Source organism: Mandrillus leucophaeus, unplaced genomic scaffold (genome assembly GCF_000951045.1).
Source record: "Mandrillus leucophaeus isolate KB7577 unplaced genomic scaffold, Mleu.le_1.0 Scaffold159, whole genome shotgun sequence".
NCBI lineage: Eukaryota > Metazoa > Chordata > Mammalia > Primates > Cercopithecidae > Mandrillus > Mandrillus leucophaeus.
This window is the reverse complement of record NW_012101576.1, coordinates 2930212-2950492: the sequence shown is the minus strand read 5'-3', so window position 1 is coordinate 2950492 and position 20281 is coordinate 2930212. Positions and strand designations below refer to the sequence as shown.

The 20281-nt window shown below is 35.3% G+C and overlaps 1 protein-coding gene across 5 annotated transcripts in view; it reads left to right on the top strand.

Annotated features, from left to right (window-relative positions):
• SYT14 (synaptotagmin XIV) overlaps positions 1–20281 on the top strand; it is a 202655-nt gene that overhangs the window by 51050 nt on the left and 131324 nt on the right. For all 5 annotated transcript variants that reach the window (XM_011975817.1, XM_011975816.1, XM_011975815.1 and 2 more), the window contains 2 exons: positions 2542–2706; positions 8984–9199. In XM_011975817.1, coding sequence (XP_011831207.1) covers positions 2595–2706; positions 8984–9199 — 328 coding nt within the window. In that variant the 5' untranslated portion in view covers positions 2542–2594. The remainder of the gene's footprint in view (positions 1–2541; positions 2707–8983; positions 9200–20281) is intronic.

The following is a 20281-nucleotide window of genomic DNA, read 5'->3' as shown; positions in this document are numbered from 1 at the left end:
CTGAGTGTTCTGAGCCTGTACTAAAAGAGGAACTCCTATATATATTTGTTATTACAGTGTAATATTGAAATACTGCTCTTTTTTGCCTCCTCATAACAGATTATGTTCTGCTTCTGATTTTCCTGGCTATCTGAAATGTTGATTTTAATTATTCTGTTTTCATTTTTACTCCATATCTCAGGCTTGATACATACCACTGTTTTTATGTCATATACCTTAGCTTCTTTTATTAAAATAGTTTTCTTCCCTGGCTGTGCTTCAGCCTGAGGACAAGACAGGCAAGGCTAATGTCTGGCTATAATTTCTTGGTTCTAGGAGCAAGATCTGTCCTTCAGCACCAGCCTGGTATCCAGCTAGCACTCCTACCATTCCTGCTGCCTCCTACTCTCACTCCTCCTCTCACTCCCATTGCCCCTGCCTTACAGTGTTACTCTGCTTCATCTTCTACTGCAACACCATTGACCCTGCTTTGAAAAGATATAATGTCTTATTCAGTTCTATACCTCGTATGCCTAACTTTTATAAATAATGAAAAAGGAAATCAAAGCACTCATCATTGACCAATTGGTGACTTCATTTTTAACAAATGAGTTAAGATACTATTTGCCATTGCTCTCTGATTTAAGAATCTTAGAGAAAACAACATTTTAGTTGCTGCTTGAATGATGGAGGAGGAAGAGTAGATTATACAGGGATCTTTGTAGGGGTGTTTGAAACTTAGAATCATTCTCAGCTAATACTTGAATATTATCTGTAAGACATGGAGGATACAAAAACTTAGCTCCTGTTTAACTTCAAATGACTGATATAGTGACAAATAATAAAAAAGTTGAAAGAGAGATTGCCAAGGACTGGAGAAGCTGTCTTTTGTCTTTTCCCACTGTATAAAACCTCTCTAGGTGATTTCATATATTTGCTTGAGACCAAATTCTCTTGAAAATCTAGTAGCTTATCATAACAGAATTTCATTCAGTTTCTGGAATATAACATGATCCTCTGTCTCTGGGCTTTTGCGCATGTTATTTCTGCCTGAAGTAATTCTTATTAATTCTTCAAATATAATCATAGAGTCCATAACTTCCAGAAAACCTTTCTTGATCTTTCAGCACTGGAATAAGTGTTCCTGTGTTCTCATAGTCCCTGTTCTTTCCCAATCATAGCCTTTATTACACTATATTGCCCTTATTACGCTGTGTTGTATCTGTCTTCACCAGATTGTTCAAGGAACTCAGGAACTGTTTATATAACAATGCCTGGTATATGGTTGGTGCTCCAAATATATAAGTTGGTTGAGTGAATGAGTAGGATATAATAGAGAGGCGTTGGTTGTTCTAGGCAAGGGAAGAGGATAAATAAAAACAAGGAGTGTGGTATTGAATATTGCAGATTCTGAGGCAATGAGTACAACATTTGACTGGAGTATAGTATTGAAAAGGGAGGCTGGAGCTTTAAATGCCACATTAGGGAATACACAGTTTACTAAGAAAGAACGATTGAAGCTTTTAGAGATAAAAATAATGATATGTGTTCTCATAAATTTTGTTAAGTAATATATCCGTGCATGGGATATAACTTTTTTCTAATTTTTTTTTTTTTTTTTTTTTTTTTTTTGAGACAGAGTCTCACTGTATCACCCAGGCTGGAGTGCAGTGGTGTGATCTCGGCTCACTGCAACCTCTGCCTCTCAGGTTTAAATGAGTCTCCTGCCTCAGCCTCCTGAGTAGCTGGGATTACAGGTGCCCGCCACCATGCCTGGGTAATTTTTGTACTTTAGTAGAGACAGGGTTTCGCTATGTTGGCCAGGCTGGTCTTGAACTCGTGACCTCAAGTGATCTGCTCACCTTGGCCTTCCAAAATGCTGGGATTACAGACATGAGCCACCGTACCTGGCCTTTTTTCTAATTCTTATTTTCAAATTTTTGCAGTGCTCTTCGATGGATTAAACATATGATGATTGCCTATTTTATAGACTCCTGTCTTTTTTTTTTTTTTAAGACAGGGTTTTGTTCTGTTGCCCAGGCTGGAATGCAATGGCACAATCTTGGCTCACTGTGGCCTCTGTCTCCCAGGTTCAAACGATTCTCATGCCTTAGCCATCCAAGTAGCTGGGATTACAGGCATGTGCCACCATGCCAGGCTAAGTTTTGCATTTTTAGTAGAGACAGGGTATCACCATGTTGGCCAGGCTCGTCTTGAACTCCTGGCCTCAAGAGATTCTCCCCACTTGGCCTCCCACAATCACACCTCCCACAGGGATTACAGGTGTGAGCCACTGTGCCTGGCTGACTCCTGTCTTTTAAGATTGTTCCTCTGAATATTTAAGGAAACTTAGAAAATTTGAATGAATGCTGCTGAATAGATTGAACAACTGTCATCAAACTTTGCAGTTTGTTTTTCTTATAAATGAAACTATTTTTAAACTATGACAATTAAAAAATATGATTCAAATAAGGTAGTAAGCTAACTTATGTTTGGGGTTTCCTTCTTATTTGTAGCTTAAAGAAAAATAAATGCTTACAGCTGTGACTTTTTTTTCTCTAGTATCTCCAGAGGCAGTTGGATTTTTGTCAGCTGTTGGGGTGTTTATTATCTTGATGCTGCTCCTTTTTCTCTATATTAATAAGAAGTTCTGTTTTGAAAATGTTGGCGGGTTTCCAGATCTTGGTTCAGAGTACAGTACAAGGAAGAATTCACAAGATAAAATTTGTAAGTATCATATTGCTGCTTCTCTTGTTTGTTCTCTTTATCTGTACTATTATTTACTTATTTTAATATATGCAATAAAAAGGTTGGTTGTGACATACAATAAACTAATATTTGAGCTACTGTTCTGTAAAAGATCTGTTGAGTAAATTATGTTCAGGTGTCCTTCTGTTGTTCATGAATTGCTGGTACATAAAGGTGAATTGTCTACTATCACAAAATGACATTTTAATTTTCATATGTAAGATATACTTTTGAGCCTATGATAGGAACAGATACGCTTGAGGAAGAAGGAAGTATGTTGTTACTTTATGTAGCATACTTCCATTGTCCAAGAAGCTCTTTAGAGAACTTTTTTCTCCACATCCCTAGAACACTTTTGAAAGTGTTCACCCTTTTTCTTTACCTGCTATTTAATTTTCAGCTAATGGGTAATTTTATTGTTTGGAGGAGTTGGAGGTGGTTCTACTTAGTAACTTAATTTATATATAAATTGTGATGATAAAAAATTGTGTTCTGCTCCCTCCCTTGGCACCATATATTATAGCGTTACTGGATACTAGGAAAGATGAGGGCTGTAAATACCATTCTTTCTCTTATGGAAACATTTTCCTTGGAATGTTTTTTTAATTACTACAAGAGTTTTTAAAATTTTCTATTTCCAAAGACTGGTTTATATAAATGATAGCAGAAACGAATTGGAAATTATAAAAGCAAAGTGTTAATTTAGAAGAATGTGATGAAAAATAGCTGAGAAATCTTGCTTTACTTATCTGTGTACAGAGATAAGTGTTGGAGATATGCTTTTCTGTTACATCTGATAACTTAAAAGGTGATAGCCCTGTTACTTACAAGAATCTATAAGTTATTAAATTATATGTTGTGACTTTTGCATTAAGAAACTATAAATAGTATTTTATACAGTTTTAATTTGGTTAAGTTCAATGCTTCTTATAATCCACTCCAGTCCTGCTTTTTGATCATTTGTGCAGAAAGAACTGGCTAAAAGTATCTCTTTACCGGCCTTTGGTAATTCACTGGTTCAGCGTTTCTGGCTTTTCCTTTGTTTAATGACAACTTTGTACAAATTTTATTAAGTACTCCCAAAGAGCTTTTTGTTTATGTGGATTTTATCTATTGATATGTACCATATTAGAGTTAAAACTGAGAAAATTTAAAATATTTATTTTTTAAAAAAACAAGACTGTTACACATTAATATAAATAACATCTTTAAATTAAAAAAAACTATCTTCCAAAACAAAAATAAAATGGGGAAAAAATGGTGAGAAGAGTGATTTTGTTATACTTTTTGCAAATCTTTTTAATGACTAGCATAATGGAAGACAGCTGGATTCTCATTTCTGCCTCTACATTCAATCTGGCATGTAGCCTCTGGATAACTCGTGTTCACTTGTGAGCCAATGAGAATGAAAAAGTTAAGTACCCCCTTGCTGTTATTGTAAAACTAGTCTTGACCTTGAGGATCCCTTGAAAATGTCTCAGGGAACTTTATTTTTCTGAGCCTTGTTTTTCTTTCACTTATTAAATAGGAATAATAATATTTACCTCCTAGAATTACTGTAAGATCAAGTGGGATAAAATGTGGCAATTACAATGCCTTGCATATAGTAGCCACTCAGCAAATGTCCACACCTCCTCTCCCCTAATCTTACCACTAGGCAAAATTGTTTAGATATTTCCCTCTAATATTTTTCTTAATTTGAAATGATACTGGGTAGTTTATTAGTAAGATAGGGTAGTTCCCTTACATAGACTATTAATAAGCAAACTAAAAGTACATAATAAAAATCCTTTTTATACTTCTTCTTTCAGGTATAGAATAAAAACCAATAGTATTTGAGGGAAAAATATTGTCTTGCTGCTGTTACAATAGCTGTGGAGTGAGAAAAAATGTCATAACATTTAAACCAAGTGGTTTGATTTTTGTTTTTCGGAAGAATCTTTACTTCAGCATATTTCTTTCAATGCATAATGTATTTACAGAAAGATTGAAAGCTACAATGTGAATTGCTAATATTGAGCTGACGAATAGCAACATTTAAGTAAATGTTAAATTCAAGTTCCAAAGTGGTTGATATTTTGAGAAGAGAAAATTCTGTTACTGCACCTTTTAGGAACAAGGAATTAGAAAATGGCATTTTTCAGAAATTTCCAACAGAATCTGCCTTCAGTGTCCTCTCTGGTAGACACAATCAGTAGTGCTGTAGAGGATTTGACCACTGCTGTTGGGGAGGTCAGCTATGCTTTAACTGACTCAGTTGCTGAGCAGGTAACAAGTATGATAAGTGGCTTTTGCCCAGAAGAGGAAAGCTCTGTAGCAGAAGAAGCTGTAGACACTTCTAACCAAAAAAATGCCGGGTTAACAGAAGTCTCCAAAAACACTAATTGTCAGAAAACACAAGCCAATTTAGAGCATAGAGCAAAGCAAATAAATACTTGCAAAACTTCAGTTTCACAAAAGCAAGATCAAGGTATATATGAAGAAAGAGTATCTAAACATGTTAATGATAGGCAACAGACTCTATCAGGATATCAAGATACTGGTAATACTGGTGATTCTTCTTTGAAAGGCTGCATGAATAATGGTGGGATATCAGTTATCAAACAGAATACAAGGGCTGGATCTATTTGTCAAGAACTTGAAAGTACCAACAGATGTAAAACAATTGGACTAGGAGTTTCCAATAATGGTAAGAATGATTTAAAGGAGGTAAGATATCAAGAAATGAAAGGAAATCAGAAGAATGCCAATGGAATAAATAAATTATATGAGCAAAAGAAATACGTTGGTACAGATAATCGTGAAAAGGAAGAATATACTAAATCTCAACATGTATATTTGGGAAGAGATCAAGAGAATATGGGGCATTTCAATAAATATAAACATCTTCCCAATTTAGGGCATTCAGATCGTTTAAAGAAAGCTGAAAAATGTGTTAAAAGTAAAACATCTAAAGGGAATGAATGTTCAGGAAATGAATGTTCTTTAAAAGGTATTTTGACAAGCAATAGACATATGACACAGAAATCCATTATAAAAGAAGACATACATCCAGCACCATCAACTAATTCTAAAGATAAGTTATCTAGGAAAATTGAAGAACAAATAAATTCAAAGAAATACTGTAAAGTGAAAGAAGACATAAAACCGAAGAAAACTGAGGCAATTTCTGCCAAGAAAGGAACGGCAAAGAGTAAAGATGAAAAATATTCTAAGTTAATACCAGAAAAAGGTGAGGTCTCCTAATGTTGGTGTGAATGATTAAATTTTCTCTTGATTTTTTAAATTAGTAAAACATCATCCAAATTTCTCAGCTTTCCTATTCATGTGTCTACATTTAAGACTGTCTTGAATCCTTTTACTGGGAAACATTTTTAAAGCCATTCAGTATTTTTTCTAAAATCACTTTGAGAGCATTCATGTTATTTGTGCTGCTAAGTATTGCCCCTGGTCCCTGCATTAGTTGGCCAACTTTTCAGCAGCCCTAGTTTTTCTTAATGTCCCTATTATGTATGTAATCGTAGCAGAACTGAAAAGTCTTCTTAATGTCCTCGTGATCCGCCCGCCTTGGCCTCCCAAAGTGCTAGGATTACAGGCGTGAGCCACTGTGCCTGTCCATTCTAGCAATTTTTTGATTGTCAGATTTAGTGATCTTTGGTAGGCCCAGTTTAGTTCTGATAGACTTACTGCTTAAAGTAGCAAAAATTAAAAAATAATGTAAAATAGTTTACATATTATTTTATTCAGAAAATAATGGTAGAATGGACACTCATAATAAATACATTACAAGTAGCATGTAGGGTTTTTAACTTTTTAAATTTGTTTTCATTAAGAAGCATGCTAGTACCTAAAGAAACCAAATATTTCTAACATATTCCACAGTATAGTCAGTACTAAACTTACGCATGTTCCCAAATGATTTTCAAAAGCTTTTTGATCCATAGGTTAACCCTTCATTTAGCTGAACGGTAATATTACTGGTACCTATGTTCCAGATTCTGACACTGGGTTTATAAGGTATAGAAAAAGGAGGAAAGCCGGGCACGGTGGCTCACGCTTGTAATCCCAGCACTTTGGGAGGCCGAGGCAGGCGGATCACGAGGTCAGGAGATCGAGACCATCCTGGCCAACATGGTGAAACCCTGTCTCTACTAAAAATACAAAAATTAGCTGGGCATGGTGGTGGGTGCTTGTAATCCTAGCTACTCAGGAGGCTGAGGCAGGAGAATTGCTTGAACCCAGGAGGCGGAGGTTGCAGTGAGCCGAGATCACGCCACTATACTCCAGACTGGCAACAGGGCGAGACTCCTCAAAAAAACAAACAAACAAAAGAAAAGAAAAAGGAAGGGTTTTCTTCTCTATTTCTAATGCAGGTTACGTTAGGTAATGTTTTTTAATAGGTGAAGTTTGGCCACAGACTAATTACCCTCCTCAAGAGACTCAAAACCTTTTGCTGCTTTAAGATCCCCACTGTGGTATCCAACAAAATGCTAACAGCTCTGCACTGGGAGTCGGAGGTCTTATGGCTCGGCCATCTCATTGTTGTCTAATAGTATTTTCTGCAACAATGAAAAAGTCTTACATCTCTGCATTGTTCCATACAATAACCACTAGCTGCATGTGGCTGTTGAGCACTTCAAACGTGGCTAATAGCATGGGGAACTGGGTTTTAATTTCTGTTTAATTTTAATTAGTTTAAATAGCCACATGTGACTATTGGCTATGTATTGGGCAAGCACTGTCACAATATGTGACATTGGTGATAGCATTACCCATTTATGGCTTTATTTTACTGATTTAAAAACTAGGACTAGACTAGATGACATATAACCTTTTTCTAACTCTAAGCATGTAGTTTCTGTCCTGTATTTAAAAATTACTTATTCTGTAACTCCCACTCAAATTTCAGCCTCGATTTCTTTACTACAGATGATCTTAACTGACTATAAAGAGAAAAATAACCCTGTTGAACTAATGAATTTTAACTACTGTAGTCTCTTCATCTTTCTAGAATTGTTTAATAATTCTAAGAAAGTTGCACCATTGTGCAGTTTCAAAGTGGTTACCTTTTTAAAAAACTGGTAATAACTAGTGCTTTTTAGAATAATAAAAAATTTAGACTTCCTGAAAGTTTTGTTTGAAATTTAGGTATATTTAAGTAAAATTTTCTTAGAAATTCTGCCCTTCACAAGCAGTAAGTGTTAACAGTTTGGTGTATATCCTTACAGATAGTTTTGTCTGTGCATACCTAGACTGCATTATGTGTGTGTACATGCCACGTGTGTGTATATATATTTTCAACTGGGAATGTAATTATAACTTCTACTTTTTAACCTCCTTTTTTCTCATAACATGATATTGTAGTTATTCTTTCCCTGAGAGTTCTTTTAAGTTCACATCCTCATTTTTAATGACTGCATAGTATATCATTGAATAGATGTATCATATTTATTTAAACAAAGCCCACTGTTGGACATTTAGATTATCTCTTTTGCCATTAAATACAATGCAGTGAATTGTTTCAAAAATCTATCTTTACTCATCTGTTAATTAATTTCTTAGGCTGAATTCTTAGAAATAGAATTGATAAATTCCTGGAAATGGATCAGAGTATGCAGATTTAAAAGTCTGATATATTTTGCCAAATTGCTGTCTAGGAAAGTAGTATCAGTTATAATTTCACCAATAGTGTATACCTGTCCATTGCTGTATTTTACTGCTAGCACTGAGTATTATCAGTTTTGAAAATTTCAACCAAAACGAGAACCAGAAATGTGTCTTTTAATGTGAATTATTTGAATCAGATCCATAGTACTGGCAATACTTAGAACTTCACTTATGTGTTACTTATACTTCAAAAAATGTAAAATGGTAAGTATTATAATTTCCTTTATATATAACATGGTTGAAAAATCCCTGTGACTAACAAACGTTATTTATATAATAGAATATACAAGCTGATCTTTTTCCAAAGCTTGGGCTTCTTATGTGAAAAAATTGTATTTCTTTAAATCTGAAAATTCAGGTTATATATGTGTATATATGTGTGTGTGTGTATATATATATTTGTGTGTATATATGTGTGTGTGTGTATATATATATTTGTGTATATATGTGTGTGTTTATATGTATAACTTCAGCAAATTTTCCATATTTGATTGCATAAAAATTTTCATTTCACAGGCCCAGCAGGGCCAGTTGAGGGGAGGGAAATTTTTTTTCAATTACGGTTTGTTCTTCATGTCATTCCAAATAGATAATTCCTACATGGACAAAGATGAGCATGGTTCGTCCTCTGAAAGTGAAGATGAAGCACTGGGTAAATATCATGAGGCCTTATCCAGAACACAAAATTCCAGACTACCACTGGCAGATTCTAGACAAAAGAACTATGCTTGGGAAACAAGGCAGAAATACAGTCCTTTATCCGCAGAGTATGATGGATACAGTAGTGAAGCATCAATAGATGAAGGTAAGATGGGCTGTTTTATTTTTTTACATGACACACTATAGTATTCGATTACTTGTGCCTGAAATTCTAGGAATCTGTGGTTACAGAATAAACAAGAGAGCTCACACGGTAGAGTCACATTTCTGGAAATGTAATTTATTCAAATTCATATCTTTGGGCTCAGGCCAAAAATCAAAACCAATACCAAAACACCCCAAAGCAAAAACCAAATAATTTACGTGATGTGATAATTGTAGCTCTCATTTCACAGTGAACATATGCTTAGCAAGCATGATATGGAAGATGTGAATCTGCTGTTCTCTCAGATGGAATCAGTTCTCTATACCTGTTATAGGAACTGATAGAGTTTAAGTCTCTCACGGTGTTGAATATGATTCCAGTGTGTAAATGTATGCTGTTTCATTCAATATGGCTCCTAAACACCAGCCAAATGTTGCACATGGCACACAGCGGAAGAAATGGTAATCTGTTTTGTGCAGAAGGGAAAACTGTCTGAGATGAATTTATTGAGAGCTGGTACTATATTATACCATGCTTTAAAGGCAATTTAAGGGATTTTCAAGGATTTCAGTAATTTGAAGGATTATTTGTCTCTAATTGATTTTGTGTTATGTACTGAAATTGACTTTAAAACTCAACCTGTATAGAAGATGTCAGTCCATTTATACATGTTTTTACATCTTTCTGTGACATAAATAAGACAGGTTTTGCCATTAATTAAAGCATATTTATTTCCACATTTAAATAAATTATTCACTTGCTTAATAGACTGTATGGGTGCTCATCATGATTATTATCTTTATACCCAGATATGAAGGGAAGAATAACATATCCTAGATATCATTTTTATCAGTATACATAAACACAAGCTATCCTTGATTTTGTAGCTGTGACTTAATGTTTTAGGGCCTATTACTATTGATGACTTTGAGTCTTATCCCAACATGTACAGTTGTCAAAGGGGATAAATCGTCCATTACTGTATTTGGCTTCATGCCAACTAAAGATTAGTGCACCTCAATTCTTATGTCTGCTAGTACACAGGTATAATAATAAATTAATCAAATACTGAATGATTGCTATATGGTCATTATGAGATTCAAGGGAAAAGATAACAAATATTTGACATGTACTCTACCCTCAAAAATACAGTTTAGTACTAGGGAAAAGAAGACATGTGCTTACTAAGTTAATTAAATAATGCAAAGCAGTAAAACCAGTCCCCAAGTTATGTACACCTCTGGTACAAGAATAGTAGAGCAGGAAGAGAATGTGTTTTGAGATCTGGTCCTTATTAACGTTCTGGCCATATCTCTTAACATATTAGCTGTGAGACCTTTGGCAATATAGTTCATTGTTTTTAGATTTCTTTCATTGTCTGTAAAATATGAGTAATACTGAACTGGTAGGGTTGCCATGAAAATTAAATGATAGATGTGGTACAGTTTTTAGCATAGTGTCTGATAGCTCATAAGTAAGTGATAAGTAAATGTAGCTAATTATAATGGTAGTGAAAACAGTGATGGTCATGAGCAAGCCCTGAGTGTGCATTCCCTTTTTGCAGGTGTACATTTAGGATTTATTTTCTATTCATTTCTCTTTCCTCTCACCCCAGCACCCCTCTGCTGTCTTGAGCATGTCTCGGTAGTTCTGTTAGTCTAGCCTGACTTTATAGACTATGGAGAGAGCAGTGAGGAGAGAGATACAACCTAGATGCTTTTACTATTCTTGCCCTAACCTCTGCAAGTGGTCCAAGTGTCCCAGAATCACTTTCTCATTTTAGTTTACCCATATATTTAGGAGCTATCCTGTACTTTTTTACACATTCCTACCGTAAATTATTTGATGAAACACTTAATTTTAGGCATTCCAAGATTAGATTTATTTATTTTGTAAACATGAAAAGCTTTTGTGAACACTTTTTAGCAGTCATACACTGCTAGATACTGTGGATATGAAGATCATAAGCTTGTTTCTCTCAAAAGCCTACTGATGGCTGGGCACGGTAGCTCACGCCTGTAATCCCAGCACTTTGGGAGGCTGAGGCGGGCGGATCATGAGGTCAGGAGATCGAGACCATCCTGGCTAACACGGTGAAACCCCGTCACTACTAAAAACATAGAAAAAATCAGCTTAGTAAAAAAAATCATTTTTTACTAAACAAAAATCAGGTGGGTGTGGTGGCCGGTGATCGCGTCACTGCACCCCAGCCTGAGCGACAGAGCAAGACTGTCTCAAAAAAAAAAGAAAAAAGCCTACTGACTGGAGGAGGAAAATCAGTGAGTGTATATGTAATATAATATGATGAGAGGTCTGTTAGTCACATGAACAAAGTGCAGTAGAAATATAGAAGAGGAAAAAAAAAGAAAAACTGTTTTGAGATGGAGTCTCACTCTGTTGCCCAGGCTGGAGTGCAGTGGCATGATCTTGGCTCACTGTAACCTCTGCCTCCTGGGTTCAAGAGATTCTGCTTCCTCAGCCTCCCGAGTAGCTGGGATTACAGGCACGTGCCACCATGCCCAGCTAATTTTTGTACTTTTAATGGACATGGGGCTTTACCTGGCTGGTCTCGAACTCCTGACCTTCTGATCTGCCCACCTCGACCTCCCAAAGTGCTGGGATTGCAGGCATGAGCCACTGCACTCAGCTGACAAAACTTTAAAAAGTAAAAATAATAAAAGATACACAGAGTAGGAGGTGATTTCGATTTTGGGAGATAGGAATCTCAGGAAGTCTAATGGGGTCTAGGTGAGCTGGACTTGAGTGAGAATTATTTCAACAAGCATGGAATAGGGCTTTCATGCAATCATGAATCCAAAAGAAAGTGTATTTCAGCACCTCTAACTTGGGATCTTTGTTCGAAGAACGGGAATGTCTTGCTCAGTAGTTTTTAAGCAGGAGAGTGTGATACAATGTAGAGAATATTTCAGGGATGGAGAGAAATCCACTTGACTCCAGCATAGCTGCATCTATACACATACATCTGAGGGAATAGGAGTTAAAATTGAAAAGAGAGATGAGGTTGAAGGCCTGGAGTGCCCCCTGACTAGGAAGATAGGGTTTAATTTGTTTGCCAGTGAGAATTTGCTGAAGAGTTTTTTACTAAGGAATCATAATCAGGGTTGTACTTCAGAAAGATTAATTTAGCAGCAAGCGGACTGTCAGAAAAGATACCGATTAAAGAGATCTATAGGGTAGTATATGTGGAAAATGATAGAAGTTTGAATTACAGTAGTGGCAATAGAAATAAAGTAAGATAGGAGAGCGATTATTGAGGTAGAATTTACTGGATTTAGGATCTGAATGTGTTTGGAACATTTGGAAAAAGAAAGGAAACATCAGAGATGACTGATTTCCATCATGTATAGTGAGGAGAATGATGACGTCATTAATATAAATATGAAATCCAGAGAGGGACCTGTGTTTGGTTGGAAGGGGGCAGTGGATAAGAGATATAATAAGTGATTTTACATAGTGATGGGGCAGGATATTTAAGCAGTTGGAAATGGCTATCAAGCTTGTAATCATGAATGCATTTGAGGGAGAAGTTTTCAGATCATATATGCTTAGAGAATAGAAGCTATGGGCATGAATTAAATTGATGAAGGAGAATGCGTGGAGAGAAAAGATCAGAGAATCATTTCCTTTGACAGGAGAATTAGGGGTGTCATGAAAAGACACAAAGAAACAGTAAAAGAGATAAAGAGGAGATTCAGGAAAATGTTATATTTTATCAGCCTTGGAAGAAAAGTTTTAGAAGAAGGAAGGCAGCGTGGTTGGGGAGGGTGATAATTCAGATAAACCCGTTTGTCCAGTGGAAGTTGATCAATCATTTTCAATTAGAGTTTTAGGAGAGTAATAAGGAAGTCAGATTGAGTGTTGTTAAGGAGAGGATAAGTGGTAAGGAAGTATACATTTGCTGCCTAGGCTTTCTTACCATCTATTCTCTCCTTATCAACTCTGAGAGTCAGAGAGGTGGTTGAGGGGTTTTGTTTGTAACCCAACTGTTCACTTTCTTTCTCTCGCCCACTGATACTCCCCTCTGTTATATGTTTGGGAAAGAAGGGGATTTGCGTCTCCATCTGGTGGTTGCCCCTTGGCAAAGCTGCCTCTGCAGAAACTGCTACTTTGTGGCTGATCACCCACCTAAGAGAACTGCTGGGTACAGTTCTCTTGGTAGGACTTCATTCATTTTCTTGTGTGAGTAGAAAATAAATGACACACAAATAAAGAGATGAATAGAGTAAGTTACATTTCTTATTGCTGTGGTCCTGTAGTCTGCATGTGACCATCACACAAGTTTATAAAGGTTAAACTTGACTAATGTGAGTTAACTAAAGGGAATCACAAGGTAGAAGGAAAAATATTTAAAAATATACATTTTTTTACATGGCATAATATTTACCTCATTAATGCTAATAAGGAACCTTTAGTCTATTTCTCAACAGCCTAAGTAATTCCAGTTGAGAAACTTTGGAACAGCCAATTTTGAAAACAAATCTGCAGGAGTAGAGAAGATTAGAGAGGACCTGAAGAGGTATTAGGAGACACCAGTGCAAGAGAAATTTTACCAGGTAGCGAGGACTGCCATTTATTGAGTTCCTACCATGTGCCTCACTCTGTTTCTGTTATGCTGTCATATTTAATTTTCATTGCCATGTATGGTGGTAGGTAAGATTCTACAGAATTGAAGTGACTTTGATTATTTTTTTAACCCAAAGTCACACAGCAAGATAAAAACTATACTTGTCAAGTCAACAGCAAAATTAATGTTATTTGGCTTTCAGTAGGTCATCACTGCTACTTTAATATTTCCCCTAAGTCTGTTTCATACAAGATGAACCCCTTCAATTGGTCCTTTAGAGCAGGTTATATGTTATGAATCTGAAATACACATATTCTAGAAAAAGTAAGAAAATGTAATGGCATATTTGTTGATCATGTTTTCTCCTCTAGGTGGCCATATTAATCTTCTTTTTTTTTTTTTTTGGAATTACAAAAAGGATGATATCTGTAAGAAATTTTTCTAGAATAAAGAAACATTAAAATAATTTATCAAATCCTTTTGTTCCCAATTTTAATTTATTTTTACTGTGTTGGGCTTAAAATTAAGGGCATTTTCTGATAAACCACTCTAGTTTTAAAAAGGTCAGTGTCAAAATATGGTTTGTGGGTATCTTGTTTAATTGATGAGCTAGACCAACCTCTGAAATTTCATTCACGCTAATTAATACTTTCTATTTTTATATTAGATAGAAGCTTATTAAAGATGATTCTGTATGAAGATCAAGTTCAGTGTAAAATTACTGGAATGTCTTTTGTTATTGATAGCTTTTTATTATTAGTTTACCATAGAGATTACATAGATATATATTATGGAAAGCTGTATTATTAAATTTACATTATTTATTGTGGGGCAAGTTAATATAAAACACCATGGAAAAATAATTTTCAGCATCACTTATGTCTTAGGGTGTATAGCTTACACACATACATACACACACACAGCCCTACTTGTCATTCTCTTTCTGTTATAGCTATACCACAAGCTTCATTCTATTAATTTTGATGTTACCTTAAAATTAGGACTACCAAAATATATTTATTTATTCCTTTTATTTATATTTTACTCTTATAGTAATTTAATATTTAAGAGTAATAGATTATATTTCCTTTAAGTCCATTTTAACTGTTATATTAAAAAAATTTTTATTAATTTTCATAATTTCTTTGCAAAGTGGAAAAGTACTAAAAATTCTGTCTGTATTTTCCAGAATTCTTTGATATAAAAATAGTGTAGTGACTTTGAATAGTTAAAGTTAGGTATGTTACATTTGACTTTTGAATAACCTAGGAGTTAGAGGCACTGATCCCTCCGTTCAGTCAAAAATTCACATATAACTTTTGATTCACCAAAAACTTAACTACTGATAGCCAACTGTTGACTGGAAGCCTTTATTCATAATATTAACAGTCAATTAATGCATATTTTAAATTTTATCTGTATTATATACTGTATTATTACAGTAAAGTAGGCTAGAAAAAAGAAAATGTTATTAAGAAAATTATAAGGGGACTTGGGCGCAGTGGCTCATGCCTATAATGTCTCTACAAAAAAATTTTTAAAAACTAGCCAAGCCTGGTGGCCCATGCCGGTAACCTTAATTTCTCAGGAGGCCAAGTCAGGAGGACCACTTAAGCCCAGGAGTTTGAGGTTGCAGTGAACTATGATCATGCCACTACACTCCAGCCGAGGCAACAGAGTGAGACCCTGTTCCAAAAAAAAAAGGAAAAGAAAATATATTTACTGTTCATTAAGTAGACATGGATTATCAGAAAGGTCTTCATTCTTATCTTCATGTTGAGTGGGCTCTGGAGGAAGAGGAGGGGTTGGTCTTGCTGTCTCAGGTGCCAGAGATGGATGAAAATCTATTTATAACTACACTCACACAGTTCAAACTCCTGTTGTTCAAGGGTCAACCATACATGTTTATTTAGATTTTTGGTAAACTTTTTTCTTAATTTCAGATTTTTGTGTATGAACATCTCTCCTCTAAGGAATTCTTTATCATGTGTATATTTTTAAAACATGGCCAATTTGAAGAGGAAATAATCTTGACTCTTATTTTACTGCAACTTTGGTGTTTTGGAGATCTTTTTATGTGATGGGATTAATTCCTCCCAATAGTGTAGAATTTTATTTTAATTTTTACATCTACAGTATTTATTTTTCTCTTTTTATTCCTTATTGTGATAAAATATATATAGCACAAAACTTATCATTTTAATAATGTTTAAATGTACGGTTCAGTGTCATTAAGTATATTCACATTGTTGAACAACCATCATCACTATTCCATCTCTAGGATTTTTTCATCATCTTAAATGGAAACTCTATACCCATTAAAAAATAAGTCTTTTATTCTCTCATCCCAGCCTCGAATAACCAATATTCTACTTTCTGTCTCTATGAATGTGACTACTCTGGGTAGCTCATATAAGTAGAATCATACTCTATTTGTCCTTTTTTTGTCTCACTTATTTCAGTCAGCATGATGTCATCAAGATTCATCCATGTTGTAGCATGTATCAGAAGTTTATTCCTTTTTTTTCTTCAATTTTAAAATAGTGGTAAAATACACATAACATAAAATTTATCATCTCAACCGTTTTTAAGTGTACAGCTCAATAGTTTTCAGTCCAATTGTTGTGCACCATCACCACTATCCATCTCTAGAACTCTTCATCTTGCAAAGCTGAACTCCATACCCATTAAACAACTTTCCATTCCCCCTTCCCCCAACCCTGGCAGTCACCATTCTACTTTTTGCCTCTGTGGTTTTAACTACTCTAAGTACTTCATATAAATGGAATCATATCCTATTTGTCTTTTTGTGACCAACTTATTTCACTTAGCATAATGTCCTCAGTTTCATCTGTGTTACAGCATGTATCAGAATATTCTTCCATTTTAAAGCTGAATAATACTCTGTTTTGTGCATGTGCCATATTTTGCTTAACCATTTATCCATTGGTGAACACTTGTATTGCTTCTGTGTTTTAGCTGTTGTGAATAATGCTGCTATGCACATGGGTGTACAAATATCTCTTTGAAACTCTTCTTTCAGTTCTTTTGAGTATGGACCCAGAAATGAAATTGGTGGATCGATGGTAATTCTATTTTTAATTTTTTTAGGAACTGCCATACTATTTTCCACAGTGACTATACTATTTTACATTTCCTCCAGTAGCGTACAAGGGTTCCAGTTCCTCCACCTCCTAACCAACACTTATTATTGTCTGTTTTTTCAAAATAATAGCCATTCTAATAGGTATGAGGTGATATCTTACTGTAGTTTTGATTTACATCTCCTTAATTATTAGTGATACTGAACATCTTTTCATGTGCTTATTGGCTGTTTGTATATCTTTTTTTTTGAGAAATGTCCAAATCTTTTGCCCATTTTGGATTCACGTTGTTTGTTGGTTGGTTGTTGAGTTTTAGGAATTCTCCATATATTTTGGATATTAATCTCTTATCAGACACACAGTTTGCAAATATTTTTTCCCATTCTGGACTGGCATTTTTTACTCTGTTGATAGTATCTTTTGATAGACAAAATGTTTTAATTTTCATGAAATCCACTTTGTGTATTTTTTGTTGTTGTCTGTGCCTTTGGTGTCATGTCCAAGAAATCTGCCAAATCCAATGTTGTAAAGCTTTTTCCCTATGTTTTCTTCTAAGAGTTTTGTAGTTTTAAGTCATAGTTATGATGTGATCCATTTTGAGTTAATTTTAAAATATGATATTAGGCAAGGGTTCAGTTTTATTCTTTTACATTTGGATATCCAGTTTTCCCAGAACATTTGTTGAAAAGGCTCTTCTACATTGCATGGTCTTGGTCCCCTATCAAAAATCATTTGACCGTATATGCAAGGTTTTATTTCAGGACTTTCTGTTTCATTCCATTGGCCTATATGTTTGTCTTTGGCCAGTACAACAGTGTTTTGATTACTGTAGCTTTATAGTACATTTTGAAATCAAGAAGTTTGAGTCCTCCAGCTATGTTTCTCTTTTTCAGAATTGGGATCTCATTGGATTCCATATGAATTTCAGGATGTTTTTCTATTTCTGCAAGAAATGTTATTGGAATTTTATGGAGGTGGCATTAAATCTGTAAATCAGTTTGGGTATTATTGACATCTTAATATTAAGTTTTCTAAGCATCAACATAGTGTGTCTTCTCATTTATTTATGTCTTTACTTTCTTTTGGAAATGTTTTAGTTTTCATTGTACAAGCCTTTCACCTCCTTAGTTAAGTTTATTCCTAAGTATTTTGTTCTTTTTGATGTAATCGCAAATGAAATTGTTTTCTTAGAAATTTCCTTTTCAGATTGTTCATTATTAGTGTATAGAGATGCAGCTGATTTTTTAAATGTTGATTTTGTATCCTGCTGCTTTGCTGGATTTGTTTATTAGTTTTTTGTTTGTTTGTTTGTTTGTTTGTTTTTAGTGGAGTCTCGTTCTGTTGCCCAAGCTGGAGTGCAGTGGTGTGATCTTGGCTCACTGCAACCTCTGCTTCCTGAGTTCAAGTGATTTTCCTTCCTCAGCCTCCCAAGTAGCTGGGATTACAGTTTCCTGCCACCATGCCCATGCCCAGCTAATCTTTGTATTTTTACTAGTGATGGGGTTTCACCATGTTGGCCAGGCTGATCTTTAACTACTGACCTCAAGTGACCCGCCTGCCTCAGCTGCCCAAAGTGCTGGGATTACAGGTGTGAACCACTGCACCTGGTCTGATTTGTTTATTAGTTCTAGCAGTTTTTTCTAAGGTGGAATCTTTAGGATTTTCTGCATAGAAGATCATATAATCTGTGAGCAGAGATAATTTTTTTCCTTTTCACTTTGGATGCCTTTTATTTCTTTTTCTTGCCTAATTGCTCTGGCTAGGACTTTCAGTACTATGTTGAGTTGAAGTGGTGAAAGTAGGCATGCCTGACTTTTTCTTGATCTTAGAGGGTAAGGTTTCAGTCTTTTATCATTGAGTATGATGAAGTGAAGAGTGTTTTAGGAAAGTATGTCAACTTTCTCTGTTGTTGGGATTCATGCATGTCTGTGCGTGGCTGTTGGACAGGGAGGAGAGTGTGAGAGATCACTTACAAGAACAGTTTCTTGAGAAAGGTTTAGGAACCAGACATGGTGAACTGGCTCAGTAATAAAACTAATTAGTATGGGAAGGCAGTGTTTTGTTTGTTTTGTTTTGTTTTGTCGAGACAGGTTCTCAATCATTTGCCCAGGCTGGAGTGCAGTGGCACAATGATGGCTCACTGCAGCCTTGACCTCCTGGGCTCAAGCAGTCTTCCACCTCGGTCTCCTGAGTAACCAGGACTATAGGCATGCACCACCATGCCTGTCTTTTTTTTTTTTTTGGTAGAGATGGGGGTTTCTCCATGTTGCCCAGGATGGGGCAGTTTTAAATATAGCTTGCTATCTGTATCTGTTGATAGTATCGTATGGTTTTTCTTCTTCAGCCATATGTGATGGATGGATTACATTCTTTCATTTTCAAATGTTGAACCAGCCTGGCGTACCTGGAATAAAACTCAGTTGGTTGTGGTTTTTATTCATTATTGGACTTGATTTGCTAATGATTTGTTTGGGATTTTTGAATCTTTTTTCATGGAGATATTGGTCTGTAGTTTTCTTTTCTTGTAATAGCTTTGGTATTAGGGTGATGCTGGCCTCGTAGGATGAGTTAGGAAATATTCACTCTACTTCTGTCTTCTGAAAGAGAGTGTACAGAATTGGCATAATTTCTCCCATAAATGCTTGGTAGAATTTACCACTGAATCCAAAATTTCTGCTTTGGAAAGTTATTAATAATTGATTCAATTTTTAAATAGGTATATACCTATTCTGGTTGTCTGTTTCTTCTTGTGTGAGTTTTGGAATACTGTGTGTTTTGAGGAATTGGTTTATTTCACCTAGGTCATCAAATTTGTAGGCATAGATGTTGTTTATAATACTCCTTTGTTATCCTTTAATATCAGTGTGGCCAGTGATGGTGGAGATTGCTATCTGTTTCTCAGGTTGTTTTCCTGTTATAGCTTTTACCTGATTCATGCCTGAGTTTTGTGAAGAGCAAGGAGGCCATTGTAAGACCTCAAAACCTGTTTTAATAAATCCTGTAATGCCCACCTATTGTTGTTTAGGGATCTTTTCTGAAAGAAGGTAACAAGAAGGAGAGAAATTTATTCTTTCCCTCTTTGCTGTGGACTACTGTGCACTTTAGCATCTTCAGGACAAATAAGGGACAACTAGCAGAGAATGACTATGCCCGGAAGTAGAACAGGAAAGTAATACCTGGTGGAGCATTTAAATGCCATGGCGACAGAGTTAAGTATCTTCCTTTTTTCTCTTCTTCCTATGGTCTTTTTTTTTTTTTTTTTTTTTTCCCCAGAGAAGGATGTCATTGGAATCAACCGAAGATGCTAGATTAAGAAAGATTAAGTACACTGCCATCATTTACCTCTAACTCCGATATTTTTGTATAGTACCGACAAAACAGAATGGTATTAAT